Source organism: Vipera ursinii (genome assembly GCF_947247035.1).
Source record: "Vipera ursinii genome assembly, chromosome: Z".
NCBI classification, from domain to species: domain Eukaryota; kingdom Metazoa; phylum Chordata; class Lepidosauria; order Squamata; family Viperidae; genus Vipera; species Vipera ursinii.
The window spans coordinates 18109223-18137109 of record NC_139517.1 but is presented as its reverse complement, the minus strand read 5'-3'; the positions used below and the strand labels follow the sequence as shown (position 1 = coordinate 18137109).

At 44.5% G+C, this 27887-nt stretch overlaps 1 protein-coding gene across 6 annotated transcripts in view; it reads right to left on the bottom strand.

The window, feature by feature from the left end:
• The window catches only part of ALDH16A1 (aldehyde dehydrogenase 16 family member A1), a 56449-nt gene that overhangs the window by 18712 nt on the left and 9850 nt on the right, over positions 1-27887 (bottom strand). The window contains exons 5-15 of one of the 6 annotated variants that reach the window (XR_014494118.1): positions 26530-26708; positions 23793-23870; positions 21079-21263; positions 18573-18725; positions 17371-17568; positions 16591-16689; positions 11195-11331; positions 9324-9429; positions 9080-9246; positions 6228-6395; positions 849-955 (exon numbers count right to left, since the gene is read on the bottom strand). Coding sequence is in view for 4 of the 6 variants with exons in the window: in XM_083376539.1 (XP_083232665.1) it covers positions 751-955; positions 6228-6395; positions 9080-9246; positions 9324-9429; positions 11195-11331; positions 16591-16689; positions 17371-17568; positions 18573-18725; positions 21079-21263; positions 23793-23870; positions 26530-26708 (1675 nt within the window). In the remaining 2 variants the exon portion in view is untranslated. The other 5 variants (XM_083376539.1, XM_083376542.1, XR_014494119.1 and 2 more) reach the window with 5 other exon arrangements.

The window sequence follows — 27887 nt, the reverse complement described above, 5'->3', positions numbered from 1 at the left end:
TACCTACGATGTAAAGAGGGAAACTGTCAACCTGCCAAGAAGACCAGACAGAAAACGTAACAGGATGAGCTAATTGTACTTTATTGCGAGGCTACATTAACACAACCTTGCAAGCCTGAAAGTACAATTCTCCCAACTTTTTTTAAAAAGCCTAATTATTTATGGCAGATCTTTTCTAAGTTTCTTTCCTTGTCCATTATTCGGTTGCAGGCTCCTCCCGATTATTCCCTAGGCATGTGGGGGCGGGGCTCATTCCGTTACAGGAATAGAATCATATAAATTAAAGACGACACTTTCCAGGAACTTTGATTAGATTTCCCAGAATTGTTCTGGAAGGTTATATGACTCAGGTGATACGACTCAGATTGATCGACTTGCCTACCTACTACCATTATGGGCAACTCTGACTGGCATTAACTTTCACAACTGTCTTCACTTTTGCATTCTTCAGATATAGGGACCGTGTCCCAGAAATCCTTAGCCATGATAGCCATTGCTGCGGCTTCTGTGGATCGAATTCCACATATCTGAAGGGCACCATAGTTGGAGAAAGTTAATTCTAGAATCTTGAGCAAAGATACCTGTTTGTTATTTTTTTATAGCTGGGGTTGAACCCAATGCCTTCTGCTCACAAAGCTAATTCTTGGGCACACATCTCAGATCCTTCCATACATTCAGCCACATTCCATCCATCAACAGTTACAGAGTGCAAACTGTATGTATCTAAGGACAAGGCCTTGCTATTCTCACCTGCACAACTCCACCACATTTGTCAGAGCAAGCTGCCCAATAAAATAGTCGCCGCACACTATTATCCACCTCCATCAAAGCTCTCTCTTTTTCTATACCCATTAATGATTCCAGCTGTGATGCAATCTCAGCTCGACGGAGTTCCAGGTTTTCAGCCAGGTAGTACAAGATCTGTGCCCGGGCATGTGCCGTTTTCTTCGCCCATCTGTCATGAGACCAACCCAAAGTTAGAAAGGAAAGCTAGCAACGTCGTTCATAGAATAACCCTTCTTGAGAATGTATAACCAACTTTATTGCAACAAGAAAAAAAGATATTTAGTCCAGAATGCCAACTTTGGGGCAGCGCGGTGGCTCAGCAGTTAAGAAGCTGGGCTTGTCAGCTGGAAAGCTAGCAGCCCAGGTTCAAGACCCATGTGGCAGGGTGAGCTCCTGTCCTCACCTCAGCTCCTGCCAACCTAGCAATTTGAAAACATGCAAATATGAGTAGATAAATAGGTACCACTACAGTAGGAAGGTAACAGTACTCCGTGACGTCATGTGGTCGACATGATCGTGGAAATGTCTTCGGACAGTGCTGGCTCAATGGTCTTGAAATGGAGATGAGCGCTGCCCTCTAGAATTGGGAACGACCAGCAGAGTAAAATCCGCAAGGGACTCCTTACTTTATGCCAACTTCCACAGCAGCTAGGTGAACCGCCCCCAAAAGCAGAAAAAGGCAAGGGAATGTCAATCAACCAATCAATTCGGCCAATTTGCTACCCTAGGAATCATTTTGCTAAGCTTGTAAGCCGCCCTGAGTCTTCGGAGAAGGGCGGGATATAAATGGAATTAAAATAAAATAAAATAAAAAAATTTTTCAGGACATGTGAACTAAAACCAGCCTTTTCTAAATGCAAACTCCAGGAGTAAGAGTAACGTTTGCTACTTTAGCAGTAGCAAGAGCAAACCTAGAGATAAGCAAAGAGGGAACCGCAAGCTGGGGAATTCTGATAGTTGAAGTCCATACATCTTAAAGCTGCCATGTCTGGGAAACATGGATCTGTATCAATTTATTTATTTGTCAAATTTTGAAACCGTCCATGGTCGCTCAGAGAGGGTCTCGGGGCAGTGTACAAGTGAACTATTAAAATCTAAAAAGAGCATATAAAATCGGCAAGAAGCAAGAACGTTAAAAAATTTAAAGGTTAAAGGTTAATTAAGGCTGGGCAGAGGACACTCAAGGCCACTTAGTCAACCCCATGGCTGTGTGCTCCTCTGTGAGCCCCAAGCGAGGTGGAAGAGACATGTTTTCACATCTTTCTAGAAAGAAAGGAGGGGGGTATCCATATGTTGGGGGGAATGGCAGAGAAGACTCTCCTCCTGGACCCCGCCAGTTGAAATTCTTCAGCTGATGGGGTGCACAGCATACTGTACCTTTGCTGCCTGACTGGGGAGAATGGGCTGATGTAATGGAGAAAAAGACAGTTCCATAGGTAATATGGACCCGTCCAAGTAGGGCTTTAAAGGTCATAACCGGTTACTTTGAAATGCACCTGGAACCAAATTGGCACCCAATGAACCTTGCGCAGCAAAGGGGGTTACAAGCACCATTCTTTCGGTGCCCAAGATTGCTCGTGTGGTTGCCTTCTGCGCCTTCTGGTTACTGTTCCAGGGTAGCCCCACCTAGAGCAATTGCAACAGTCCAGACAGGAGACATCCAGGGCACGGAATGAGACAACTCGCCGCAGCCAACTTCCTGCGGTCAAGTTGCCATGGTCAACTCACCGTAGGAGAACTCGCCGCGAGTCAATTCAACAATTCAATTTAATTCTTTACAATAATTAAACATTATTTTATTTTTTGTCATTCAGCTTTCATTTTGTCCCTCCTTTGGCATCCTTTCTTTAATGATTCTATTTCAGTATTTTTTTCAATATCAACTTGTCCTGTGGCGAGTTGGCCATGGTGAGTTGTCCTAGACCAGTGATGGCGAACCTTTTAGAGACTGAGTGCCCCAAAACTGCCCCCACCCCATCCTGCCTGTTCTGCCCCCCCACCCCCCCACAGGGCCACTTACCACCTCCACAGCCCACCGCAGATCGGCCACGCCCTCTGCCCATGCCCCGCACCATCAACTGCGCACGATGGGGCATGAGGGCGGAGTCTTGTCCCCGCTGCCCAGCTGCCATGTTCTTGGCTGCTCTGCTCTGCGCGGGCTGTGCTTGGGGGTGACTCTCCTCTGGGGGGGGCTGCTGGCGAGGAGGGGGCGCTGGGGGGAGATGGGGCGACGGCGCGTGCACCCACAGAGGGGGCTCTGAATGCCACCTCTGGCACGCGTGCCATAGGTTTCTACCACTGTCCTAGACCCACCAGGCCATGAACAACCAAGCGATAAGTATCCCATCCAACTGCAATGCATTTGCAGATTCTCTGGCACCACAGCTGGAGCAGATCTTTGCTTGAAACCCGGACACCCTTCTCTAATCTGGATGCCTTCCAGATGTGCATGAATTTTGACTCTCATTCCCCTCGGATAGTTGGGGAAAGCTAGGCTGGAGCCAATGATTTGGCTCACCAAAAGGCAAAAGTACATCTTCAGGGTTCTGCATTAAAGGACAGATATATCGAGGCAAGCATGGAAGATATTTGGAAGGGGGGAAAAATCACACCCAGAAGCTGAAAGTCTCTCTAGCGTATTGCACAAGACAGCAGCAAAATAAAATAGCACTTTTGCCAAAATATACAAGTAACTTTTCCAAACGTCCACCACCCATCCCTTTCACTCTGTCAGGATTCAGATGATGAAATTGTACTTGGGTTAAAAAAAAATCAGAACCCATCACAAATGTGTGCTCAAGTAGCAGTCTGCAGGACATAAGGAAGGAAACGCACGGATAGTCCTCGACTTACAGCAGTTCATTTGGTGACCATTCAAAGTTACAACGGCACTGGAAAAAGTGACTTATGACCGGTTTTCGCACTAATGACTATTGCAGCATCCCTGTGATCACGTGATTAAAATTCAGAGGATTGGCAACTGGTTCCTATTTATGACAGTTGCAGCGTCCCGGGGTCATGTGATCACCTGTTGCGACCTTCTGACAAGCAAAGGGAAAACTAGGGAAGCTGGATCCACATAACAACTGTGTTACTAACTTAACAACCGCAGTGATCCACTTAACAACTGTGGCAAGAAAAGTAAAAAAAATGGGGTAAAATTCACCTAATAATTGTCTTGCTTAGTAACAAAAAAAATTGGGCTCAATTGTGGTCATAAATCAAGGACCACGTGTATTAGAGGATTAGTTAGCATCTAATGTCCTCTGCTGGTGGGTCTTGAAAAAAAAATTGGCCAAGCTTTAGACCACTGCTCCTATAAACCAAATTAATTTATACACATCGATTCATAAATGAAACATCCGGCAATGCTTCTAATTCAATGTAATCTCTTTACATGATAACTATCCAAAGATATTATTTGGCATGTGTAACAAATCTCAGTGTTAAATCCTTGTGGAATTTTTGATATAGTTTCCCCCTCCCTTGGGCTCAAGATTTTCTGAGATATAACTTTATTCCTTACACTAAACAGGAGCGCTGGACTGGACACTCTACACATTGTTTCTCAAACTTGGCAAGTTTAAGGTGAGTGGACTTCAACTCCCAGAATTCCACAGCCAGTAATGCTGGCTGAGGAATTCTGGGAGTTGAAGTCTATAAATTTTAAAATTGCCAAGTTCGAGAAACACTACCCAGAAAAATCTGTTCTAATTTTGTGGAGCTATATAACAACAACAACAACAACAACAAAGTTGGAAGGGACCTTAGAGGTCATCTAGTCCAACCCCCTGCTCAGGCAGGAAACCCTATACCATTTCAGACAAATGGCTGTCCAGTCTCTTCTTAAAAACTTCCAGTGTTGGAGCATTCACAGCTTCTGGAGGCAGGTTGTTCCACTGATTAATTGTTCTAATTGTCAGGAAATTTCTCCTTAGTTCTAGGTTGCTTCTCTCCTTGATTAGTTTCCATCCGTTCCTTCTTGTCCTGCCTTCGGCCACTTTGGAGAAGAGGTTGACTCCCTCTTCTTTGTGGCAACGCCTGAGATATTGGAACACTGCTATCATGTCACCCCTCACCCTTCTCTTCGTTAAACTACACATACCCAATTCCAGAAACCTGTATGTTTTAGCCTCCAGTCCCCCAATCATCTTTGTTGCTCTTCTCTGTACCCTTTCTAGAGTCTCGACATCTTTTTTACATCGTGGTGACCAAAACTGGATGCAGTATTCCAAGTGTGGCCTTACCAAGGCATTGTAAAGTGGGTATTAACACTTCATGTGATCTTGATTCTATTCCTCTGTTAATGCAGCCTATCATTGTGTTGACTTTTTTGGCAGCTACAGCACACTGCTAGCTCATATTTAAGTAATTGTCCACTAGGACTCCAAGATCCCTCTCACAGTTACTACTACTGAGCAAGGTACCACCTATACCAGGGGTAGGCAACCTTGGCTCTTTTATGACTCGTGGACTTCAACTCCCAGAATTCCTGAGCCAGCTATAGTGGCTCAGGAATTCTGGGAGTTGAAGTCCATGAGTCATAAAAGAGCCAAGGTTGCCTACCCGACCTATACTATACCTGTGCATTTGGTTTTTCTTGCCTAAATGTAGAACCTTATTTTTTTCACCATTGAATTTCATTTTGTTAGATAGCTCCCAATGTTCAAGTCTGTCAAGATCCTTCTGTATCTTAAGCCTGTCTTCTGGAGTGTTGGCTATTCCTGCCAGCTTGGTGTTGTCTGCAAATTTGATGAGTTCCCCATCTATCCCCTCATCCAAATCATTGATGAAGATGTTGAAGAGCACTGGGCCCAGAACAGAGCCCTTAATTTAACTATTAAGGCAAAACAAAATGTTAATTAACACAGAACATGGAACATTGTAGGGAGCTTGTCTTGTAGTATGCAGCTGTGAGTGTGCCGATAAACCACAGACACCTCTGTCTATAGATAGCCCTCAACTTACTGAATTTGGAATTAAAGTCATAAGTCGTGGCAGTGGTTAAGCAGGTCACACCAGATTTTACATTTTTCTGGTGGCAGTTATTAAGTGAATGCCATGGTCCTTAAGTGAACACAGTAGTCATTAATTAAATCTGTTTTACCCAATGGTCATTTCTTGCAGAAAACCGGAAGTAAATGCTGGAAATGGGCAAGAACTGCTGGAAATTGTGGTCATGTGACCATGGGACGCTGCAAACTACCGAAAATGCAAGCTGGTTGCCAAAGGTCCAAATGTGATGCATGCATAGCTATTTAATTCTGGAACCAAGTCATAAGTACCTTTTGGGTGGTAGGGGCGCGCGCTGTAATTTCAAATGGTCGCTAAGCAACTGGTCATTAAGCAAGGGCTGCTTGTATGTTTGGTAGCTTACAATCACAGAAGAACCCCCAAGTCCCTGGGTTAGATGGTACGCTAAATGAAAGGTCAGGACTCACCCAGGGGCTGCTTTGTGAGCGGCTTCCACTGCATTATGGATGTCTTTCACATTCCCATCGGCCACACAGGCCATTGCTTTGCCCGCGTGATCAAGGATGGCTCGGGAACTCAAGGAATCTGGCCTCTTCTGAGCACCACCGTAGTACAGCTTGTAGGTTCGGTCCACACTGCGGGTGAGAGGGAGGGAGGGAGGGAGGGAGGAAGGGAGGGAAGGAAGGAAGGAAGGAAGGAAGGGAGGGAGGGAGGGAGGGAGGAAGGACGGACTATAATAGAGCCTTTGCCTCTTGTTCTTTTGAATCCATTTCAAAAGAAAGGCAACAAACTCTGGGTGCATGGATTTTACAGATAGGTGTAGACTTCCCAAGGACGAGATTCTCTAGAACGCAGTAAGCTGCAAAGGGGTTTGGTAAGTGAAAATGTCTGGATATTAGACATAGTCCTTCTATTAAGGTTAGTTCTTTATATTCAAAGGCTGCAAAAATCCCCTATTTCCTCAAGACTGAGGTACCAACGAGGCCTATGAATCCTGATTATTTAATAAGAAGGGAAAGGCTGTCTACCTATGCTGAAATGCACCGTATCGTTGCCGGGCGTAAGAGAAACCAGCCCTCTTATTGATCATAGGGATGGTTCACATTCATACTCACTCCAAGGTTCAAACCCCTGCTCCCTCACCAAGCTTACTTATTGACCTGGGCCCCATTATTGTTTTTAGAGTTTAGCTAAAGGTAGGGGAACTCTGTACATTGAACTTTGGAAGAAGGATTAGGCGTTGGGCAAAGAATCAGAATAGATACTTAGGTTTAAATGCTGATGAACCCTTGATCCTAACCACTTTTCAAAAACTCATTAATGAGCTGCACTCCAAAACTAGGAAGTGGCTCCATCTTAAACAAAACTCAACGGTAAAGATCCTTTCCTGTGTTTTTTTTCTTAAGCCTCATTGTAAATTTCCATTCTTGCTGAAAAGTGAATTAGGATACATATCCCAGGTTTTGGCACGGTTGTAAAGCTTCAGCAATTCTGGATAAAATGCTATGGTCATTTTATCCATAGCATTCCCCATAAAAGTGCACCCTAGAGATAAAAGGGGGGGGGGGGACTGACATCTTTATTGTAGTGTTTAAGGTGTTAGACTAGAAGCCAGGAGACTGTGAGTTCTAGTCCCACATTTGACATGAAAGCTGAGCCAATCACCAGGAAACTGTGAGTTCTAGTCCTCCCAGAGGCATGTACTTCTTCTCTCAGCCCAATCTACCTACCAAAGTTGTTGCTGTGAGAAAATAAAAGGCAGGAGCCCAATGCACACCACCATGAGCTGTATAAAAAACTAGGCAAAATATACATCTGATAATAATAATATGCAAACATCAAATTAGCACATACGCTCATTAGTTTAGTCACCCTTTTAACATTCCCCACAATGCAAGGCTTTTGACAGGAGTGTTCAGGGGCTGCCCTGTGTAACAACTCGCCGCAGGATAATTCACTATGGGATTAGTTCTTTTTATTAATCATCATCAAAGCATTACAAAATACTTTGGTAGTCATAGAAATGATTTCCTTTGATACAACAGCTAAAATAATTTTGATGAAAACATAGTCAACAAAAACAAAAATGGATGATCTGAAACTTGAGCTGGCCACGAACAAGGAGTGTATATCGGAGATGGTGACCCTTTGAGAGCTGTATGCCATGAAATTTCATTTTGATGTATGCCAATTGGTGTACATTTAAAGTGACAATAAAGATTATTATTATTTTTTATTTTTTTATTTTTTTTTAATCCCATTTATATCCCGCCCTTCTCCGAAGACTCAGGGCGGCTTACAATTTAAAGCACAAACCAATGTGCTTAGCAATAGCCTTCATTCTATGTATATGCCTGCTTTTTATAAAACTTTTATTCATAAAACATGAAACTCAGTCAACTGAACACTCAAATTGACTGGCACTAATGGTTGACACGGGTTGCTGCCAGCATCCTAGGTATCAACCAGGTATCTGCTTAAAATGAAAGATGTTCCGAGTAGCGCAGTTTTTTGTAGCTCTGCTGGAGTTATTGCAGGAAGCTGCAATTTCTTGATGTGTTTTGCAAAGTTTTTGGACATAGTTCCCAGTGCCCCGATGACAATGGGCAGGGATAGGAAACCTCGGCTCTTTTATGACTCATGGACTTCAACTCCCAGAATTCCTGAGCCACCCTGGCTCAGGAATTTTGGGAGTTGAAGTCCATGAGTTATAAAAGAGCCGAGGCTGCCTACCCCTGACAATGGGTATCACTGTTACATGTTTCATCCATAATTGCACAGTTTCGATGGCCAGGTCACAGTATTTCGTAATTTTTTCCAGTTCTTTTTCTTCGACTCTGGCATCTCCTGGTACAGCGATATCAATCAACTGTATGCTTCGGTTCTCTACAACTGTGATATCTGGCATGTTGTGTTCCAAATGGCGATCTGTCTGTATTCGGAAGTCCCACAAGATCTTCACCCTCTCATTCTCGACAACTTTTTCCACCCTATGTTCCCACGACTTTTCGGACACAGGCAAGTCGTATTTTTTACACAATGCCCAGTGGATTAGTTTAGCAACTCGCTCATGTCTAGCTTTGTGTTGTTGTTGTTGTTGTTGCTCATGTCTAGTTTTGTGTTGTTGTTATTATTATTATTATTATTATTATAAAAGGAACTATGTGAATGCCACGGTGAGTTGTACCATTCTGTTCTGAGATACTGTAGCTGAGTAACATCATCAAGTCCGATTCTCTTTTTTTAAAAAAAAATCCTTGCTACAAAGTGTGTGAAGTCGTTTTCTGAGAAAATCAGACACTTTCATACTTATTCTTACCTTGGAATGTCTTCATTCAGCTCAGAAACTAGAGAGCACGGAGTCTTATCCCCAGGAATCACTGGGAGATCACTCTTTGGTGAGGTAGCAAAGATTTTGTAATTCAGGTCCACACTACAAATGCGCGGTTGAAGTTCCCAGATTGGTCTCACATATTCATAAAGTGCCTGGACAGAAAGAATTCAGAATGAAACTTGGAGATGTGCTGGGATCCCTCCCGTCAGCCAGTTTCTTCCTCACTAACCTCTTTGCCTCCGTTCCGTCCATGGCCACTTTCCTTGTACCCTCCAAAGGCAGCTGCGGCATCTAACATATTGTGGCTGTTGATCCAGACTGTTCCAACCTGCAAACTAAGAATACAGAAGGAAAAAAAAAGAGGGTGTGAAATATCAAGTATCGCGACACAAAAAGTTAAACACTTTTGCTCTTTCTGTATTCTTGGGAGACACTTGCGGACAGATACCCAATGTCCTTGAAGGTGTTACAAGCCTGCACAGTAGAACCAACTGGACTGCTTCAGCTTATAAATACATGTGTAGGTGAAAGCTGCCTTTTTATAAAACATGCCATACAAGTAAAAATAAATAAAATTAGCCTAGTGGGGAATATTCTGATTTGGAACCTTTTGATGTGATACTTTCAGGAAATGAAATAGGACAGAGCTTTTCAACCTTTTCACCCATTGTACCACTTTTAGGATATGGCAACATCCGAGTACCACCAGTCGCCTAGCAAGGTGTCAAAAACGTGATGACCAAAAAAAAAAAAAAAAAAGGAAAAAAGTGATGAAATAGTTAGTCCTCAGCTTACAACAGTTCGCTAAGTGACTGTTCGAAGTTACAATGGCACTGAAAAAAGGGCCCCCCAAGCCACAGCCGAGCAAGACACCTGCCTGCCCGCCAGGCAGCGCTGTTCCTCCTGTCCAAGGTTTTCATTGTTGTGAGCATTTCTGTTGAGGATTGGTAGCAGGGGTGGGGTGGGGTGTGTTTGGTTTTTATTTCCCCCCCTCTGCTGGGTGGTTGCACCAGGGTTTGGTCACTTCACATGACCCTGGGACATTGTGACCATCATAAATATGAATCAGTTGCCAAGCATCTGAATGTAAATCACATGACCGTGGGGATGCTGCAAGATTCCAGCTGATCGGCGCTGCTTCTGGGCTCAGCAGAAGCGCCAGGATCAGCACCGAGCTCCAGCTGGAGCCTGGCGCTGATCCTGGCGCTTCCGCTGAGCCCTGACAGCCCTGCAACTCCAGCCGTCTCTCGCTCAGGCTTGTGTGGTGCTGCCACCGGTTCATCTCATTCCCCTCCCCCGCCACCACTTTTCTAGGATGGTCGCGTACCACCTGCCAGGTGCCAATGTACCACAGGTGGTACCCGTATCACTGGTTGAAAAGCCCTGAAATAGGAGGACACATTCAGAAACATCATGATGGTGATTTGAGTCTTCCATCTCAGCATTCAGTCACCTGATCCTACAAGGGGTTACATTTAAGAAAGCTTAGGGGATTGGTAATTTTCTGTAGAATCACAGCTGCTTCCCTGGGATGAACATTTCTGGCCTTATTGGATACTGAAGCTCTTGTATTACAGGTAGTCCTTGGCTTACAACCACAATTGAGCCCAACGTTTCTGTTTTTAAGTAAGACCTTTGTTAAGTGAGTTTCGCCCCATTTTGTGACCTTTCTTGCCACAGTTGCCAAGGGAATCCCTGCAGCCGGTAAGTTCGTAACCCGGTTGGTTAAGTAAATATGGCTTCCCTATTGACTTTGCTTGTCAAAAGTTTGTGTAAAAGCGATCTGATAATCCAGCAATAAGTCACAAGCATGAACCGGTTGCCAAACGTCTGAATTTTGATCACATGTCCATGGGGATGCTGCAAAGGCGAACTGTGAAAAATGATTGTAAGTCACTCTCTTTTCAGTGCTGTTGTAACTTTGAACGTTCACTAAATGAATTGTTGTAAGTTGAGGGCTACCTGTACGGGGGGGGGGAGAGAAACCAATGATTTAGATTTCTGTGATCGGGAACTGAATGGTAGAATCCAGATGGAGCAGGGATCCAGATAAGAGATCGGGACACCTTAACGAAGATCAGGCTGCACTTATAGTGGTACCTGTGGGCAACTTCGAGTGCTAAGGAAAGAATTTCGGTCCACACACTAGCAGCCAGTCCATGAGGTGTGCTGTTCCCCAAAGCCACCGCTTCCTTGGTTGTCCGGAAAGTCAGGGATACCAGAACAGGTCCAAAGATCTGGAAAAGAAAATGCCTTAGATCAGACATGTCAAACACAAGGCCCGGGGGCCAGATCCGGCCCGTGAAGTGGTTTCATACGGCCGACAAAGCCATCCTGGAAACAGTGAGGGGACGGCCCCCACTGCCTTGGCCCTGGCCCAGAGACCCTCCTTCTGCCAGAGACCCTCAGATCTGTCCCACTCCTGCCCAGGCCCCCATAGACACCCTTGATGCGAACGATGTAGAGCTGGCCACGCCCACCCAGTAGGCCATATGCACTCTAGCCACGCCCATCCAGTAGGCCACGCCCACCCTGGCCACACCCACCCGGCCCCCTGAGGGCAACCGCAATGCTGATGCGGCCCTCACTGAAATTGAGTTTGACACCCCTGCCTTAGATCATTTTCAAAAGATGAGAATTCATTACCTCATAAACTCTGCCAAGGAAGCAAAGTTTGGCTGAGAAAAGCAGAAGCTGCTGCACGGCAGACACGGCAGATTAGTATGAATAGTTCAATTTAAACATTTTGTGTAGGATGAAAAGCACCACTTCCTTCAATTTTTTTTTAGGCTGGGAATGAGCAACCTGGAGCCCCCAAGGCCACAAAAATATCCTGGAAGACTCCAGAGTCCCTTCACCACAATAACCAAAATCTGGTGGAATGGAAAATACAGGGAACGTAGACAAAGATGTAGCATACAGGTAGTCAACTTACAGCAGTTCATTTATGGATTGTTCGAAGGTACAACGGCAATGAAAAAAAGTGACCTATAGCCATTTTTCAGACTTAATAACCATTGCAGCATCCCCATGGTCACGTGATCAAAATTCAGGCAGTTGGCAGCTGACTCGGGTTTATAACTGTTGCAGTGACCAAGGGACAGGTGGTCCCCTTTTATGACCTTCTAAAAAGCAAAGTCAATGGGAAAGCCAGATTCGCTTAACAAACGTGTTACTAACGTAAACAACTGCAGTGATTCATTTAACAACTGTGCCAAGATAGGTCATAAAATAGGCAAAACTCACTTAGCAGCTGTCGAGGACTGCCTGTACAGTTAAAGCACGTTTGTTATAAAGGTGATCCTCGATTTCAAACTGTAATGGAGCGGTCATGATAGCTATAAATTTTGCAACTGCTGCAGGCATCCAATGAAGTAATGTTTCGTTACGGCTCTGGTTTTGCTGAAAAGTGACAGTAATTGCCGGCCGGTTTTCGGCGAAACCACCATAAAACACGGTGCCCAGTTCTGGGATGCTATTTGCGAAGTCGTGTCCGACTCATCGTGACCCCATGGACAACGTTCCTCTACCATCTTCTGGAGTCCATTTAAGCTCACGCCTACTGCTTCAGTGACTCCATCCAGCCACCTCATTCTCTGTCATCCCTTTCTTCTATTGCCCTCAATCTTTCCCAGCATTAGGCTCTTCTCCAGTGAGTCCTTCCTTCTCATTAAGTGGCCAAAGTATTTGAGCTTTAGCTTCAGGATCTGGCCTTCTAAAGAGCAGTCGGGGTTGATCTCCTCTAGGACTGACCGATTTGATCACCTTGCAGTCCAAGGGACTCGCAGGAGTCTTCTCCAGCACCATAGTTCAAAGGACTCAATTCTTTGGCGCTCAGCCTTTCTTATGGGATGCTATATAAACACCAATAAATGCAGCGTGGTTGCTAAGTACCTGAGGTCTGGTCACATGAGTTTGGAGGGGGAGCAACCATTGGGATTTTAAACCCAGGTCGCAAGTAGCCCCCACGTTGGCCTGTGTAACTCCAAACAATTCAGTTGTTAAGTCGAGAACTACCCGTTGTTACAAAATGAAGAAACAAAGCTAAATGTCCATCTCTTATACCCCAAAAAAGGCAGTGGGTGGGGAACAGGAGGCCCTTCTCCATGCATGTGATCATCGGTATCACCACTCACTGCACCCTTATTATCTAAAGCCACTTTCCCGTTACGTAGTGCACCTAAGTATCTTCTTTATATTAGGCACAAATTTGTTAAACTTTGCTAACGTAAGAGTTACTGTGGGTCCCCCCCCCCCTCTATTTAATTCACCCTGCTGTATTAAAAGTCCTGGACAAGATCAAGCTCTTTCTCTCTTTCAATCACAATTTGGTGTCGCGAGAGGGCCCCCTGTTAGTTCATCATGGCATAGCTTCCTTGGATGGATGCCAAGGATGGAAGAGAGTAACAACTGTTATGAACCTAACAACTGTGCAAAGGGTTCAGGAGGGATGCTTTGCACAGTGCAGTAAGCAAAGCATCCTCCCTTAATGCTTTTAAAAAAAACAGCCACATCCTCTGAAAGGCAGGGAGTGACTAGAGGCAGGCCTCAACGTACGACCAGAGTTAAGCCCAAAATTTCTGTTGCTAAGCGAGACGTTTGTTAAATGAATTTTGCCCCATTTTACGACCTATCTTGCCACAGAAGATAAATGAATCATTGCAGCTGTTACGTTAGCAACCTGGTTGGTAAGTAAATCTGGCTTCCCCATTGACTTTGCTTGGCAGAAGGTCACAAAAGGGGATCACGTGAACCCTGATCCCCTAATGCAGGGGTAGGCAACGTTGGCTCTTATATGACTCGTGGACTTCAACTCCCAGAATTCCTGAGCCAGCATGGCTGAGCTTGAAAACCTCCCCCTTTCCCCTCAGCATGGCTGGCTCAGGAATTTTGGGAGTTGCAAGAAGTCCATGAGTCATAAAGCGGCCTAGGCCAGGGGTAGGCAACCTTGGCTCTTTTATGACTCGTGGACTTCAACTCCCAGAATTCCTGAGCCAGCATAAAAGAGCCAAGATTGCCTACCCCTGCCCCAATGCAACTGTCATATATATGAGTCAGTTTTCAAGCCTCTGAATTTAACAATAATAATAATAATAATAATAATGGAGAATGAGAGGGTGAAGATCTTGTGGGACTTTCGAATACAGACAGATCGCCATTTGGAACACAACACGCCAGATATCGCAGTTGTAGAGAACCAAAGCATACAGCTGATTGATATCGCTATACCAGAAGATGCCACAGTCGTAGAAAAAGAACTGGGAAAAATTACGAAATATCGCGACCTGGCCATCGAAACTGCGCGATTATGGATGAAACGTGTAACAGTGATACCCATTGTCATCGGGGCACTGGGACCTATGTCCAAAAACTTTGCAAAATACATCAAGAAACTGCAGCTTCCTGCAATAACTCTAGCAACGCTACAAAAAACTGCGTTACTTGGAACATCTTACATTTTAAGGAGGTACCTGGTTGATACCTAGGATGCTGGCAGCAATCCGTGTCAACCATCAGTGCCAGTCAATTTGAATGTTCAGTTGATTGGTGGTGATGCTGTCTAACCCACATTTTTCTATCTTATCAAGTAGTAGGTTGTGATCTACCTTATCAAATGCCTTACTGAAGTCCAAGTAAATTATATCCACAGCATTCCTCTGGTCCACTAATTTTGTCACTTGGTCAAAGAATGCAATAAGATTTGTCTGTCATGATCTGTTTTTGACAAACCCATGTTGGCTTTTGGTAATGACTTTGTTTGCCTCTAGGAGGTGTTCGCTGATTCGTTGTTTGATTATCTTTTCCAGAATCTTCCCAGGTATTGAGGTCAGGCTGATAGGCCTGTAGTTTTCTGGATTCATTCCCCCTCCCCCCCTTTTTTTTTGAAGATGGGAACTACATTACCGTAGTTCTTTTCCAGTCCTCTGGTAGTTCCCCAGTGCTCCAGGATCTTTGAAAGATTTTTTAGTTAATTTTTTAGTTTAATTTTGATCACATGACCCACAGGGATGCTGCAACGGTCGTAAATGTGGAAAACGGTCAGGTCACTTTTGCCAGTGTCGTTGTAACTTTGAACAGTCACTAAATGAACTATTGTAAGTTGAGGACTACCTGTATTTCAGAGCTTTTCCCCAATTGTCTATCTGTGTATGTCTATCAGTTATCAGCAAAATAAAAATGCCTACACACGTATGTGGGAAAATTTGGGAACAAGCACATGGAATCTTTTGGAGGATGGGGCTGCTTTAACATTTTGAGGAAGGGTATTTATTGGCATTCCTTCCTAATACTTTATATAGACATAATAATCAGCAAACGTCAAACCTAGCGTAGCACTAATCTTTTTTCAGTCTTCTATCTGCAAACCTAAATGTTGCTACTTTAAGACATCTATTTATTCAACTTAATATGACTTTTAAAACAGCCATATCATTTCTCAGGCAGGCACAGAAACTTGTAAAGGAACAGGAGAACTTTTGCATGAGGTCTGAAGCATTTTCAAAGCCCTACTTTTGACCCCCACCATTTACTACAGCTTTCTTCAACCTGCCAGCCTTCAGGAGCTTACAGAAGTTACAATCCAAAAGTACATACAGAGGGAAGAGAGAAGACAAAGAGAGGCAGAAAGAATGGAGAAAAGGTAGGATACTGTTAACGTTGCCCATGTTTAAATGGTCACAGGCTAAGTTCAGAATGGCGGCCTCATCTACCAAGGTGCCTTCCACCAAATGCCTCAGAATTTCCAATTCAACATCGTCTCAGGGTCAGTGGGCATTAAAACAATTACATTAACAATTAAAGCAAGAGAGGTCTAACGTGTCTGAAAATAGCAGGTGAGGGAAAGAAAGATGGATTAAAACTAGTTTAAAAGAAATCTAGCATATAGCCAGACATAGTTACCTGAAGAGGGAACAGCTCCTTGCATTGGCTCAGTGCTGTCTTTCTTTCTTTCTTTCTTTCTTTCTTTCTTTCTTTCTTTCTTTCTTTCTTTCTTTCTTTCTTTCTTTCTTTCTCTTTCTTTCTTTTTCTTTCTTTCTTTCTCTCTTTCTTTCTTTCTTTTTCTTTCTTTCTCTTTCTCCCTTGCTTCATCTATCTGTCTGTCTACGCACCTTATCTATCTATCTATCTATCTATCTATCTATCTATCTATCTATCTATCTATCTATCTATCTATCTATCATCTATCTATCTATCTATCTATCTATCTATCTATCTATCTATCTATCATCTATCTATCTAATTTATCTATCTCACCTTTATTAATTTTAATCACAAGAACAACCCTGTGAAGTGGACTGGGCTAAGAGAAAGTGACTGGCCCAAAGTCACCCAGGTGGCTTTCATGATCAAGGCAGGATTAGCACTCACAATCTCCCGGTTTCTGGCCTAGAGCCTTAACTACTGGACCCCACTGGCTCTCATTATTCCATTTATTACCAGCATTAATTTCTAGTGATTAAATCACCTATCAGAAATGCTTTCTCATCTCCTCCTACCTCTTCCCGGACGCAACGGGAGGTCGGATACACGCCGGTGATTAAGGTTGGAGGGTAAAACAATCGACTTGATGGGAGGGATGCCCAGGCCTGGAAAACCTAAAAAAACAATAACTACTTTTGAATTATGTTGACAGTCATCGGTCACAGAATTCCTAATCTGGATTCCTATGCAGAGCAGGGGGTTGGGTTCAATATCTATATGGTCCCTTCTCTGCTATGCTTCTAGTTCAGGGTTGAACTCTAGGATTCTTGTGCTCCCTCTGAGCTTGGTTGTTTTCTTGCAGACATTTCATTATCCAACTATTCCTTAACAAGTGACAAAAAAACCTCAAGGCCATAATTTTCACAAATCACAACAGATGTTCCACAGACATGTTTTACAATGGTTTTTTACACAACAGTAGGCTTATTTCTATTTACATCTTTGTGAGCAATGCGGTTTGGCTCTGGAATAAATTCCATATCTAATACCATTTACGGAAATGGACCCCCCATTTTTTTTAAGACATTGCCATCAACTATGTGTGAGATGACTTTTCCATCAAATACACATTAATAAATTTATTCCCTAAAGATATTTTTATTACACATAAAAAGCTGATTTTCCTGAAGCCAAGTTTAATGCTGTTCAACTGCAATGGTAAAAAAATGTGAATTAAGTACTTTTAATAATTTAGATAATCAATAATTTTAATGGTTAAATATTAAAAATCAATTGTGCGGGGGCGGGGGTTGGCCATAAGACCGATCTGTCTGGCATGACTTCTTCCCATTTACCTCAGCCCCCTCATTCCGAGCTTCTTCCACCAGGCTCTCAATGAAATTTCGCTGTTTCTCGCTGGCCAACGGTCCCACATCTGTGATTTTGTCCAGAGAGTCTCCTAAGCGAAGCTGCCCCATTCGGTGCTTCAGGCGTTGAATAAAGTCTTTGGCAATGGATTCCTGAAGGAACAGCTGAGCCCCAGCACTGTGGATCTGAGAAGGGGAAGGAAAAGCCGCCCACAGGGTTAATTAATTCAATCCTTGGCTGCAGGATTTTGAAGCCGAGATTCTGCTCGAGTAAGAATAAAACTCACTGCCTGGTTCATCAAAAAATGTTTCAGCTTAAGAACGTGTGGATAAACAATTACAAAAATAATGTGATTCCCACATTGATTCTTTGCCCATTTTGGAAATGTTTGGAATTTGTTTCGCTTTGGTGTGTTGTATCGGATGAACACTGCAGTTTATTCCATAAACTATAGCTAAGCAAACCCTGACTTGGTCAATGCAGAATTCTTGTATTATTGTCTATTTCTGACACCATTCAAAGGGTTAGGTATGACCTACAAAATCCCGTATGCCTGGGAAGCAGACTATTTCCAACTATTTGAGACTGGCCGGACTTTAATCTCTTGCTATCTTTGCAGACAAGCTTGGAGTTAATGCCAGAGAGATCCTTTTCAAGTATCCCTGCCCTTTCTTTCTTCTCTTTCCGCTAACTGGAAAAATGTTGAAGTTCTAACAGTAGGAGTCATTAATTTATTTTTAAAATTGTTGTGTTCTTGCTTGATCTTTTAATTATATGTCTAGTCCAGGGGTAGGCAACCTCGGCTCTTTTATGACTCATGGACTTCAACTCCCAGAATTCCTGAGTCAGCTGAGTCAGTCCCTATCTAAAAAAATAAAAATAAACGCAACTGTAATTGGCTAAATAGGTGCAACTCAATGGGGCAGCTGATGTGGACATCCAAAGTTTTATATGTGTGTGCCAGAATTTTCAGACAATTCTGGACAAAGATTTACTATATCATAATGTCAAAATCTCATACTCTGCCAAAGAAGAAATACAAAGAATAGAGTTTTTTTTTAATATTTCCCTCTTTTGCAGTGGTTGGATGAGCAACCATTCAGCAGCCTGAAAAAAAGAGGGAAATGTTAAGAAACAACCATTCCCCAGGTCTCTTCTTCATCCGATCCTATCTTTGGTAAAAGCATACCTGTCCTCGATTTAGCCAGATGGCATCCACCACTGCGTCAACAGCACTATCCAAGTCAGCTGAGTCAAAGACAAGGAAAGGCAACTTCCCCCCAAGTTGGAGACAAAGCTTCTTGCCGCTGCCAGCTGTGGCTCGACGCAGACAACGGCCCACCTGTACCAACAACACATTCCCCATCACACCAATCGAATCGTATTCAAAATGGACATTGACCATCCCTCCCACACCAGCCCGAAGTCCCATTCCCCATGTCAAATTCTTGTGCTAGTTGGAATAAGGGAGGATGGACATGTCACTGATCATGGAGTAAGCAGGAGACTGAAGGTCTTGCACTACGCCACAGGTAGGCCACCTCGGCTCTTTTATGACTCATGGACTTCAACTCCCAGAATTCCTGAGTCAGCTATGCTGACTCAGGAATTCTGGGAGTTGAAGTCCATGAGTCATAAAAGAGCCGAGGTTGCCTACCCCTGCACTACACTATCAAAAGAACATGAAATGCAGTGGATGATGGGTAAACACAAGAAAGCTGGAGTGAAGTAGGTGCAGGTGGTCCTCGACGTATGACCCTAACCTAGCCCAAAATGCCTGCTGCTAAGTGAGACATTTGTTAAGTGAGTTTTGCCCCATTTAACGACCTTTCTTGCCACATTTGTTAAGTGTGTCACTGCAGATGTTAAATTAGTAGCAATAGCAATAGCACTTAGCCTTCTATACTGCTTCGCAGTCGTTCACAGCCCCCTCTAAGCCGTTTATAGAGTCAGCCTATTGCCCCCAACAATCTGGGTCCTCATTTTACTGACCTCGGAAGGATGGAAGGCTGAGTCAACCTTGAGCCGGTAAGACTCTAACTGCAGAACTGCTGGCAGCCAGCAGTCAGCAGAAGTAGCTGCAGAGTACCGCATTCTAACCACTGCACCACTTCGGCTCCTTATCATGATTATTAAGTGAACCTGGCTTCCCTATTGATTTTGCTTGTCAGAAGGTCAGAAAAGGTGATGACATGACCCAGGACGTTGCAGCCATCACAAACATGAGTCAGTTGCCAAGCATTCGAATTTTGATCGCTGACCATGGGGATGCCGCAACGGTCATAAGTGTAAAATAAGTCACTTTTTCCAATGCTGTTGTAACTTCGGTCATTAAATGAACTGTTGTAAGTTGAGGACTACCTGTATTTATTGAGGGAAGAAGCAAAGAAGTTTGAAGCTCTTGCTTCCTAAGGTGAAATGCAGCTAAGTGATCCCTCAGAAAGCAGATCTAAAAATTAAGAGTGCACATTCTTTACTGTGACCATCTCCAACCGGACTACAGCTCCCATAATTCCAATGAACTAACTGGAATCCTGGGAGCTGCAGACCATCTAGTAGAGGGGTCTTCAAACTTGGCAACTTTAAGACTTGTGGACTTCAACTCCCAGAATTCCTCAGGGGGGACTGAAGAATTCTGGGAGTTGAAGTCCACAAGTTTTAAAGTTGCCAAGTTTGAAGATCCCTGATCTAATATGAAGCCTCAGGACAGGAAGTCCATTCTACCACTGCTGGAGACACAGAAACAGATTGCTGAACTTCCCATTAGGTAAACTGAAGAAACAAAGGGGGCTTTTGAAAATTTCCCTTAAAATTTGGCAGCCAGAGGGATTGGTTGGAAAAACTCTTTGAATTTAATTGGACTAACAATTTCCCAAGGGTGGGACTGTTCTTTAGCAATGATAGTAGCATCATCGCTGCACAAAATCCAGCGGGCTAATTCCTTCATTTCTTCTTTTTGTGAATTTAACAGAAATACAGGAAATCAAAGGCGGCTTATACCAGGGGTGTCAAACTGCCAGCCCGCAGGCCAAATGCGTCACGATGAAACCGTGCTCACCCCATTGCTGGCAATGGGAAAAAAAAACTCCAATCGTGTGACGTTGCGAGTTTCACATGTCTGCCTTATACAGTGAAAAATGCATCTATACAAAACCTTTTTTCTATTTTGTTGCTCAGCCTTCCCTAACCTGAGCATTTTCTGGTAAATGAACTTCAGGTCCCAGATTACTCTAGCCAACATAGCCACCTCACTACTGAGAATTTAGGGAGCTGAAGCCCGTATATAATTGGAGGCCATCCAAACTGGAGAAAACCACCATTATAAATAAGTATTCCAAGAAGGCTCCACACCCATTTGCACTACTGAGGTGACCCTAAGGACGAACCAACAAAGTTCCAGGTGGCCTCAACGACTCTCTAAAAGAAGGCAAATGACCAGCTGTCTGCAAGGAGTATAAATCCTTCCATTGCCCACCATCCCAGATGGAGTTGAAGAAGCTTCTTGCATGAGAGGTGAAACGTCTTCAAAGAAAAAACAAGAAAGTCCAGTTACTTCCTGAAAAAAAGCACCTGTGGGCTTAGCCTACATACCAAATATGTTACCCTCAAGACTGGCAAAAAAACACACAAAACCCCCTGATTTTCCCTTCTGAGCCTCTTCCTAAGTGCCTGGATGGAGAAGAGATGGGCTTTACCTTGGCAGTTCCAGCAAAGGCCACTTTGTCAATGCCTGGGTCGAGTGCCAAGGCTTCTCCCAGCCCCTGATTGCCAGTGACGACATTGAAGACTCCTGGGGGGAGCCCAGCTTGGGCACAGGCCTCGGCCAAGAACAGGGCAGCCAACCCGGTATTGCTGGCTGGCTTTAAGATCGCCGTGTTTCCTGTTGGCAAAGCATGCAATGGAGAGTTAGGGATGGAAAAGAGAAAAGGCAGGTTTAAAAAAAAGCTAGAGAAATATATATATATATATATATATATATATATATATATATATATATATGTATGTATGTATGTATGTATGTATGTATGTATATATATATATATATATATATATATATATATATATATATATATATATGTGTGTGTGTGTGTGTGTGTGTGTGTGTGTGTGTGTGTGTGTCATATGTTAACTATTAGAGCTAACAAAGCTAACAAAGCGAGAGAACCTGTGGCTCAAGAGGTAAAAACACTGCCTAATGTGCAATCAGCCCAGGTTCAAATCTCAGAAGGGTATGACTGACTGATGAAGACTAATGAGTCAGAAATGCATCTCAGCCTCCCTTAATTCTTTGTTAGTAATTTATACATATATATATATCACAGGAAGGCCTTGACTTACAACAGTTCGTTTAGTGACCATCCCGTTTTACAACGTCACTGTAAGAAATGTCTTAGGGCCAGTTTTCACACGACTGTTGCAGCATCCCCATGGCCATATCATGAAAATTCAGACAGCTGGCAACCCACTCATATTTACGACGGCTGCAGTGTCTCAAGAGTCACGTGATCCCCTTTTGAGACCTCCCGAAAACCAGATTCACTTAGTAACCACGTTACTAACTTAAGAACTACTACGATTCACCGATCAACTGTGGCAAGAAATGGGGCCAAACTCACTTAGCAAATGTCTCACTTAGCAAGATATATTTTGAGCTCAACTGTGGTCGTAAGTTGAGGACTGCCTGTATTCCCAGTCACTTGGGGAAAACTCAAGGACGTTAGGCGGGGAAAAGCCGAAGACGACAAAGGGGGAGTCAACGAGTTCCATTTTTTTCATGACAGAAGACAGAAATTGTGAGGCGCCAGATTTAGACTTGGTAAGGCCCCTAAGCTATCTAGGCTTCCTTCTTAAAATATTACACCAGAAGTTCTCACAAAAATGGACTTTGGGTTTTCACAAACAACTGAAGCTGTAGCGTGCTCAGCTTGTGATTATAACTGGTACTGGGTCAGCAGAATCAAGACAAGAAAGTATTTTCTTGTAAATAAGGACAATTTGAAAAAGACAGTTGAGGCAGGCAAAACATGGAACCAGACTTCTTTTTTCCGTCTCAAAGTTCAGTCTTGGGTAGGTGGAGAATGAACTGAAAAAGAAGATGGAAGAAAGTTCCTTGGCTCTTAATAACCCATGAAGAGCATTCTTATCAAGGTGACACCTAGCTCAGAAGACCGGTATTAGCCACGTATATCAGGTACGATAAGCCAGGGACAGATGAATAACAAATAAAAAATTAGATTTTGTGAGTTTTTATATGTACCCCAGAGGTCTCCAACCTTTTGGGTACCAGGGATCGGTTCCGTGGAGACAGGTTTTTCCGCAGACCGGAGGGTGTGTGGTTTTGTGTGCTGCCTGCGTCCCACAGATGGGGCTTTGCTTGTTTGTGCGGACCGGTTGCTGGCATGCTGCGGCCCGGGGTTAGAGACCCCTGATCTACACAACATATACTATTCAAAGTACCCAGTTTATAATTCCAGTTTGTTGGTGATGGTGCCTGAGTCAAGAATTCAGTGTAAGAAGTCCATGCAATTTTCTTGGCAATATGTCTTCAGTTTGTCACTGCCTTCTTCTCAAGTCTGAGAAAGAGTAAGTGACCTAACGTCATCCAGCTGGCTTTGTGTCCAAGGCAAGATTTGACCTCACAAACGTCTGGTTTCTGGCCCGATGCTTTTAACCTCTACACGAAACTGACTCTCAACTCCAGGTTACAGTATTTCCTTGAAAAGCACAGCAGGGAATCAAGATATGTTACAGGTCCCCTCTCTTAAGGAGGTCCAACTAGTGGGACCAAGAAGAAGGGCCTTCTCGGTGGTGGCTCCCTCCCTGTGGAACATCATCCCTGTGGAGGCAAGATTGGCCCTCACCTTGCGACCCTTTTAAAAGGCCCTGAAGACACGGTTTTGCAGTGGGCCTGGGGTCCCCAAGGCAATACGAAGCCTATCCAGGGGTTTGTTTGACTGTTGTCATGGGGTGGGGGGAGGGGAAGAGTTCATTGGGTTTTCATTTGGGGATTGTAGTTCTGTAACCCACCGTGAGGGAGTTGGGCAGCCATATAAATTTTCTTAATAAAAATAATAAAAACAGATATATTTTACCTATACTGCTAACCCAACTTTCTTCCGAAGAAGCAATGACAGGGCTCAACTTTCTCTGCATAATTTTACTCTCAGATTAACCCCGTGAGACGCTCAGTGACTTCTGCGTCTGGGTGGATCTCAAGACTCACTATACCTTGTATTTAGCTCTGGGAAGTCGGGGAGGGGGAGGGAGGGAGGTGTTGGGGAGGGTTGGGAAGAGGGGAGGGGGTTGGGAGGGGTTTTGTTTTGTTTTGTTATAAATAAAATGTACTGTAAAACTTTTCAATTAAAAAAAAAAAGACTCACTTGGGTGAGTTGGAACCATTTTTACATACCCACGGCCAGGGCCGAGCACAACTTCCACGTCAGCGTCAGCAGAGGAAAGCTTTGAGGAGTAAGAATAGCAACTATACCTAGAGAGAGACACAAGTTTCATCAGAAACTGTTTCCATGGCTGCATTCAGTATCTACAGCAATCCTCTTTAGGGCAGAGCTTTTCAACCAGTGGTACGGGTACCACCTGTGATACATTGGTACCTGGCAGTTGGTACGCGACCATCCTAGAAAAGTGGTAGCAAGGAAGGGGAATGGCAGCACCCCATAAGCCTGAGAAGGGGGTTGGACTAGAAGACCTCAAAGGTCCCTCCCATCTCTATTATGGCAACCCTCAACAGAAATGCTCACAACAATGAAAACCTCGGACAGGAGGAAGAACGCTGTTGGGCGGGCAGGCAGGTGTCTTGCTCGGCTGTGGCTTGGGGGGGCACTTTTTTCAGTGCCATTGTAACTTTGAACAGTCACTAAGCAAACTGTTGTAAGTCGAGGACTACCTGTACTTCATCACTTTTTTCCTTTTTGGGGGGTCATCAAGTTTTTGACACCTTGCTAGGCGACTGGTGGTACTCGGATGTTGCCATATCCTAAAAGTGGCACAATGGGTGAAAAGGTTGAAAAGCCCCCTGCTTTAGGGGGATCCAAAATGTGCCAAATTCCCTCTGTTCTGCACTTTGGGATCTGTACAGGAAGGGCTGCAGTCCAAGATTAAAACTTTTTAGAGGTGTTTTTTCTTAAAGAAGAACCCCGTACAGTCCCTAGCTGGCAGGTGCTTTATAATAGGGTGGTGACTCCTAGCTGGACCTACGTTATTATAGCACACTGTAGTTTGTAGAATGCAAATCTTGCGGGATTCAGGGAGTTGGCTTCTTTTTTTTTTGAAATTTTAAAAAGTTTTCAATCATTTATTACATACATTTATACATTTATAACTACTCCCGAGACTAGATTGGTAACAATATCGTACAATAAAGTGACGTAATAATTCATCCTTCACATCTTCCTTGTGACAACCATCAACCGCTTAACCCAAAGCGCATCATCCATATTCAAGAGCAAAAAGATCAGTCAAATGTACCCGAAAAATGTTGCAGCCTTTACAGTACAAAAAATAAAAGAATAAAAACGATGCAAAAAGCAAATGTAATTAAACAAAGCGGTTTACTGCTGGACAATACACATACTTTTGCCTGTGACCCCAAATCTAATCACTAAGGATTAATGTGTGTGTGTGTGTGTCTCTGTGTGTGTGTGTATTGCATGACCCCATTAGCCTTTAATCACATGGAAAGAGTTATTAATATTCCTAGGCAATTCCATTACAATGCATAGGCATACCCAAATAAATTACTATGTTTAACCATTTTCTCCTCTTTTTCCTTGCTAATTTTTGCTGAAGAATTTCAAGGGCATTTCTCTATTATTATTTTTTTACTGACAAAACTTAAGATAAAATGACTGATGATGAAGGATTAGTCTAAGAAGCTGCCAGAATTTTTGGAAGTACTCATCCTGATAGAAAGCATGGGATAGCACAAAGACCGGCAGAGACTACGGTAAGGTCACCCATTTCTCCCCACCCAATAGCAATATCTAAGTAACTTTCATTCAGTGTCGCCAACTTCCCCCTCACATACCACAAAAGCAAAAGGAAGAGAGTTAGATGCAAAAAAAAGCCTCTTTCTGTACAGACATTTTATATACCAGGGCTTTTCAACCAGTGGTACGGGTACCACCTGTGGTACATTGGCCCCTGGCAGGTGGTACGTGACCATCCTAGAAAAATGGTAGCGGGGGGAGGGAATGAGCTGAACCAGTGGCAGCACCACACAAGCCTGAGCGAGAGACGGCTGGAGCTGAAGGGCTGTCAGGGCTCAGTGAAAGCACCAGGATTAGAACCAGGCTCCAGCTAGAGCTCGGTGCTGAGCCCAGAAGAAGCGCCGATCAGCTGGAACTGTTGTAAGTCGAGGACTACCTGAACTTCATCACTTTTTTCCTTTTGGGGGGGTGTGTCAGCAAGTTTTTGACACCTTGCTAGGCGACTGGTGGTACTCGCATGTTGCCATATCCTAAAAGCGGTACAACAGGTGAAAAGGTTGAAAAGCCCTGTTATATACAACCCAATCCTTAATTTCAGAAGCGTTGCAATCTTTGCAAGCAAGCCCTTCCTTTCTTCGGCCACTGCTGCATTATCGTGCATGACAAGGGCACACCGAACCGTCAGGCTCAAGTCATTTCAAGCTCCCAATGTGCCCTGTTCCTATTATGATTATTCTGGTGGTCTTTCAAGCGTCAGCAGGTCATTACAAGCTTCAGGCCCTTTTCAGGAGATCGAAACAACTTGCTGTGAACTCGTAACAAACAACTACACGGAACGCAAAAGGGAACGTTTCAACCATTTTCACACTCCTTTAGGGCGGCGGTCTCCAATGGCGATTTTAAAGACTTGTGGATTTCAACTCCCAGAATTCCCCAATCAGATCCCTGGTCTGGTGGACAGTGCTTAGAGGGGGGGGCAGATAAACTTCACGCTAGGGCAGGGGTAGGCAACCTCCGCTCTTTTATGACTCATGGACTTCAACTCCCAGAATTCCTGAGTCAGCTGACTCAGGAATTCTGGGAGTTAAAGTCCATGAGTCATAAAAGAGCCGAGGTTGCCTACCCCTGCGCTAGGGAAACCTGAATAAAGAGGAGCATGGGTGCTTTTTCCGGGCTAAGATTCCAGTCTTTCCAGCTTACCAAGTGGTTGCCAGTTGGCCATCTGTTCCTCCATCAGCTGGGCCCATCCTGCATAGTGGTAGAAGTGCCGGACAACCAAAGGGAGATCAGCTTCTTGGCTTTCCCGGATTAGGTTTCCACTGTCGAGACTCTCCAGAAGGCTGAGTAGCCGCTGATGTTTCTGGATGGTCCTGGCGACACTGTGGGAAGAGGCAACTTCAGAGAAAGCACAGCTGGACTGAACGGCTGCACGCTGCACTTCCAGCTGAGAGGAGTAGGCTATAGTACATTAAGAAAGAAACCAACTCTTCTACAGGCGGTCCTCGACTTACGACAAGCTGTTTACAACCGTTCAAAGGAACAGCAGACCTCGACAGGGCTACTTTGTTGTTGTTGTTAGCTGCAAAGTCGTGTCCGACCCATCGCGACCCTATGGACAACGTTCCTCCAGGCCTTCCTGTCCTCTACCATCTTCTGGAGTCCATTTAAGCTCACGCCTACTGCTTCAGTGACTCCATCCAGCCACCTCATTCTCTGTCATCCCCTTCTTCTATTGCCCTCAACCTTTCCCAGCATTAGTGATGTCCCGGTGCCTGGAGGCGGTTCGGGTCTGGAAGGGGAGAAACAGGCTTCGTCTCAATCCCGCCAAGACCGAGTGGCTGTGCGTATCGGCGTCCCGGGTTAACCATGTTATTCCACCTCTAATGATGGGGGGTGAGGTGTTACCCCCTGTTGATAGGGCTCGCAACTTGGGCGTCCTCCTGGATTCACGGCTCAATTTTGAAGATCACATAGGAGCCGTGACCAGGGGGGCTTTTGCACAGGTTCGCCTGGTGCGCCAGTTGCGTCCCTATCTGGACCGAGATGCCCTACGCACAGTCACTCATGCGCTTGTGACCTCCCGTTTGGACTACTGTAACGCTCTCTACATGGGGCTGCCCTTGAAGACCACTCGGAGGCTTCAACTGGTGCAGAATGAGGCCGCGCGAGTTGTAATGGGGGTTTCCCGATACTCCCATGTAACACCTCTACTCCGCGAGCTGCATTGGCTTCCGGTTGCCCTCCGGGTGAAATTCAAGGTGCTGGTTATCACCTATAAAGCCCTACATGGCCTGGGTCCGGGATATTTGAGGGAACACTTGCTGCCGGCATCAAACGCCCTTCGCCCAGTGCGCTCCCACAGGGAGGGTCTGCTCAGGGTTCCGCCGGTGAGAGATTGCCGGCGGGTGACACCCAGGGATAGGGCCTTCTCAGTGGGAGCGCCTGCCCTCTGGAACCAGCTGCCGGTGGAGCTGAGGACTGCCCCCGACCTCCGATCATTCCGCCGGGGCCTGAAGACCTGGCTTTTTCAGCTCTCGGGCCCAGACTGAGGAAGAATT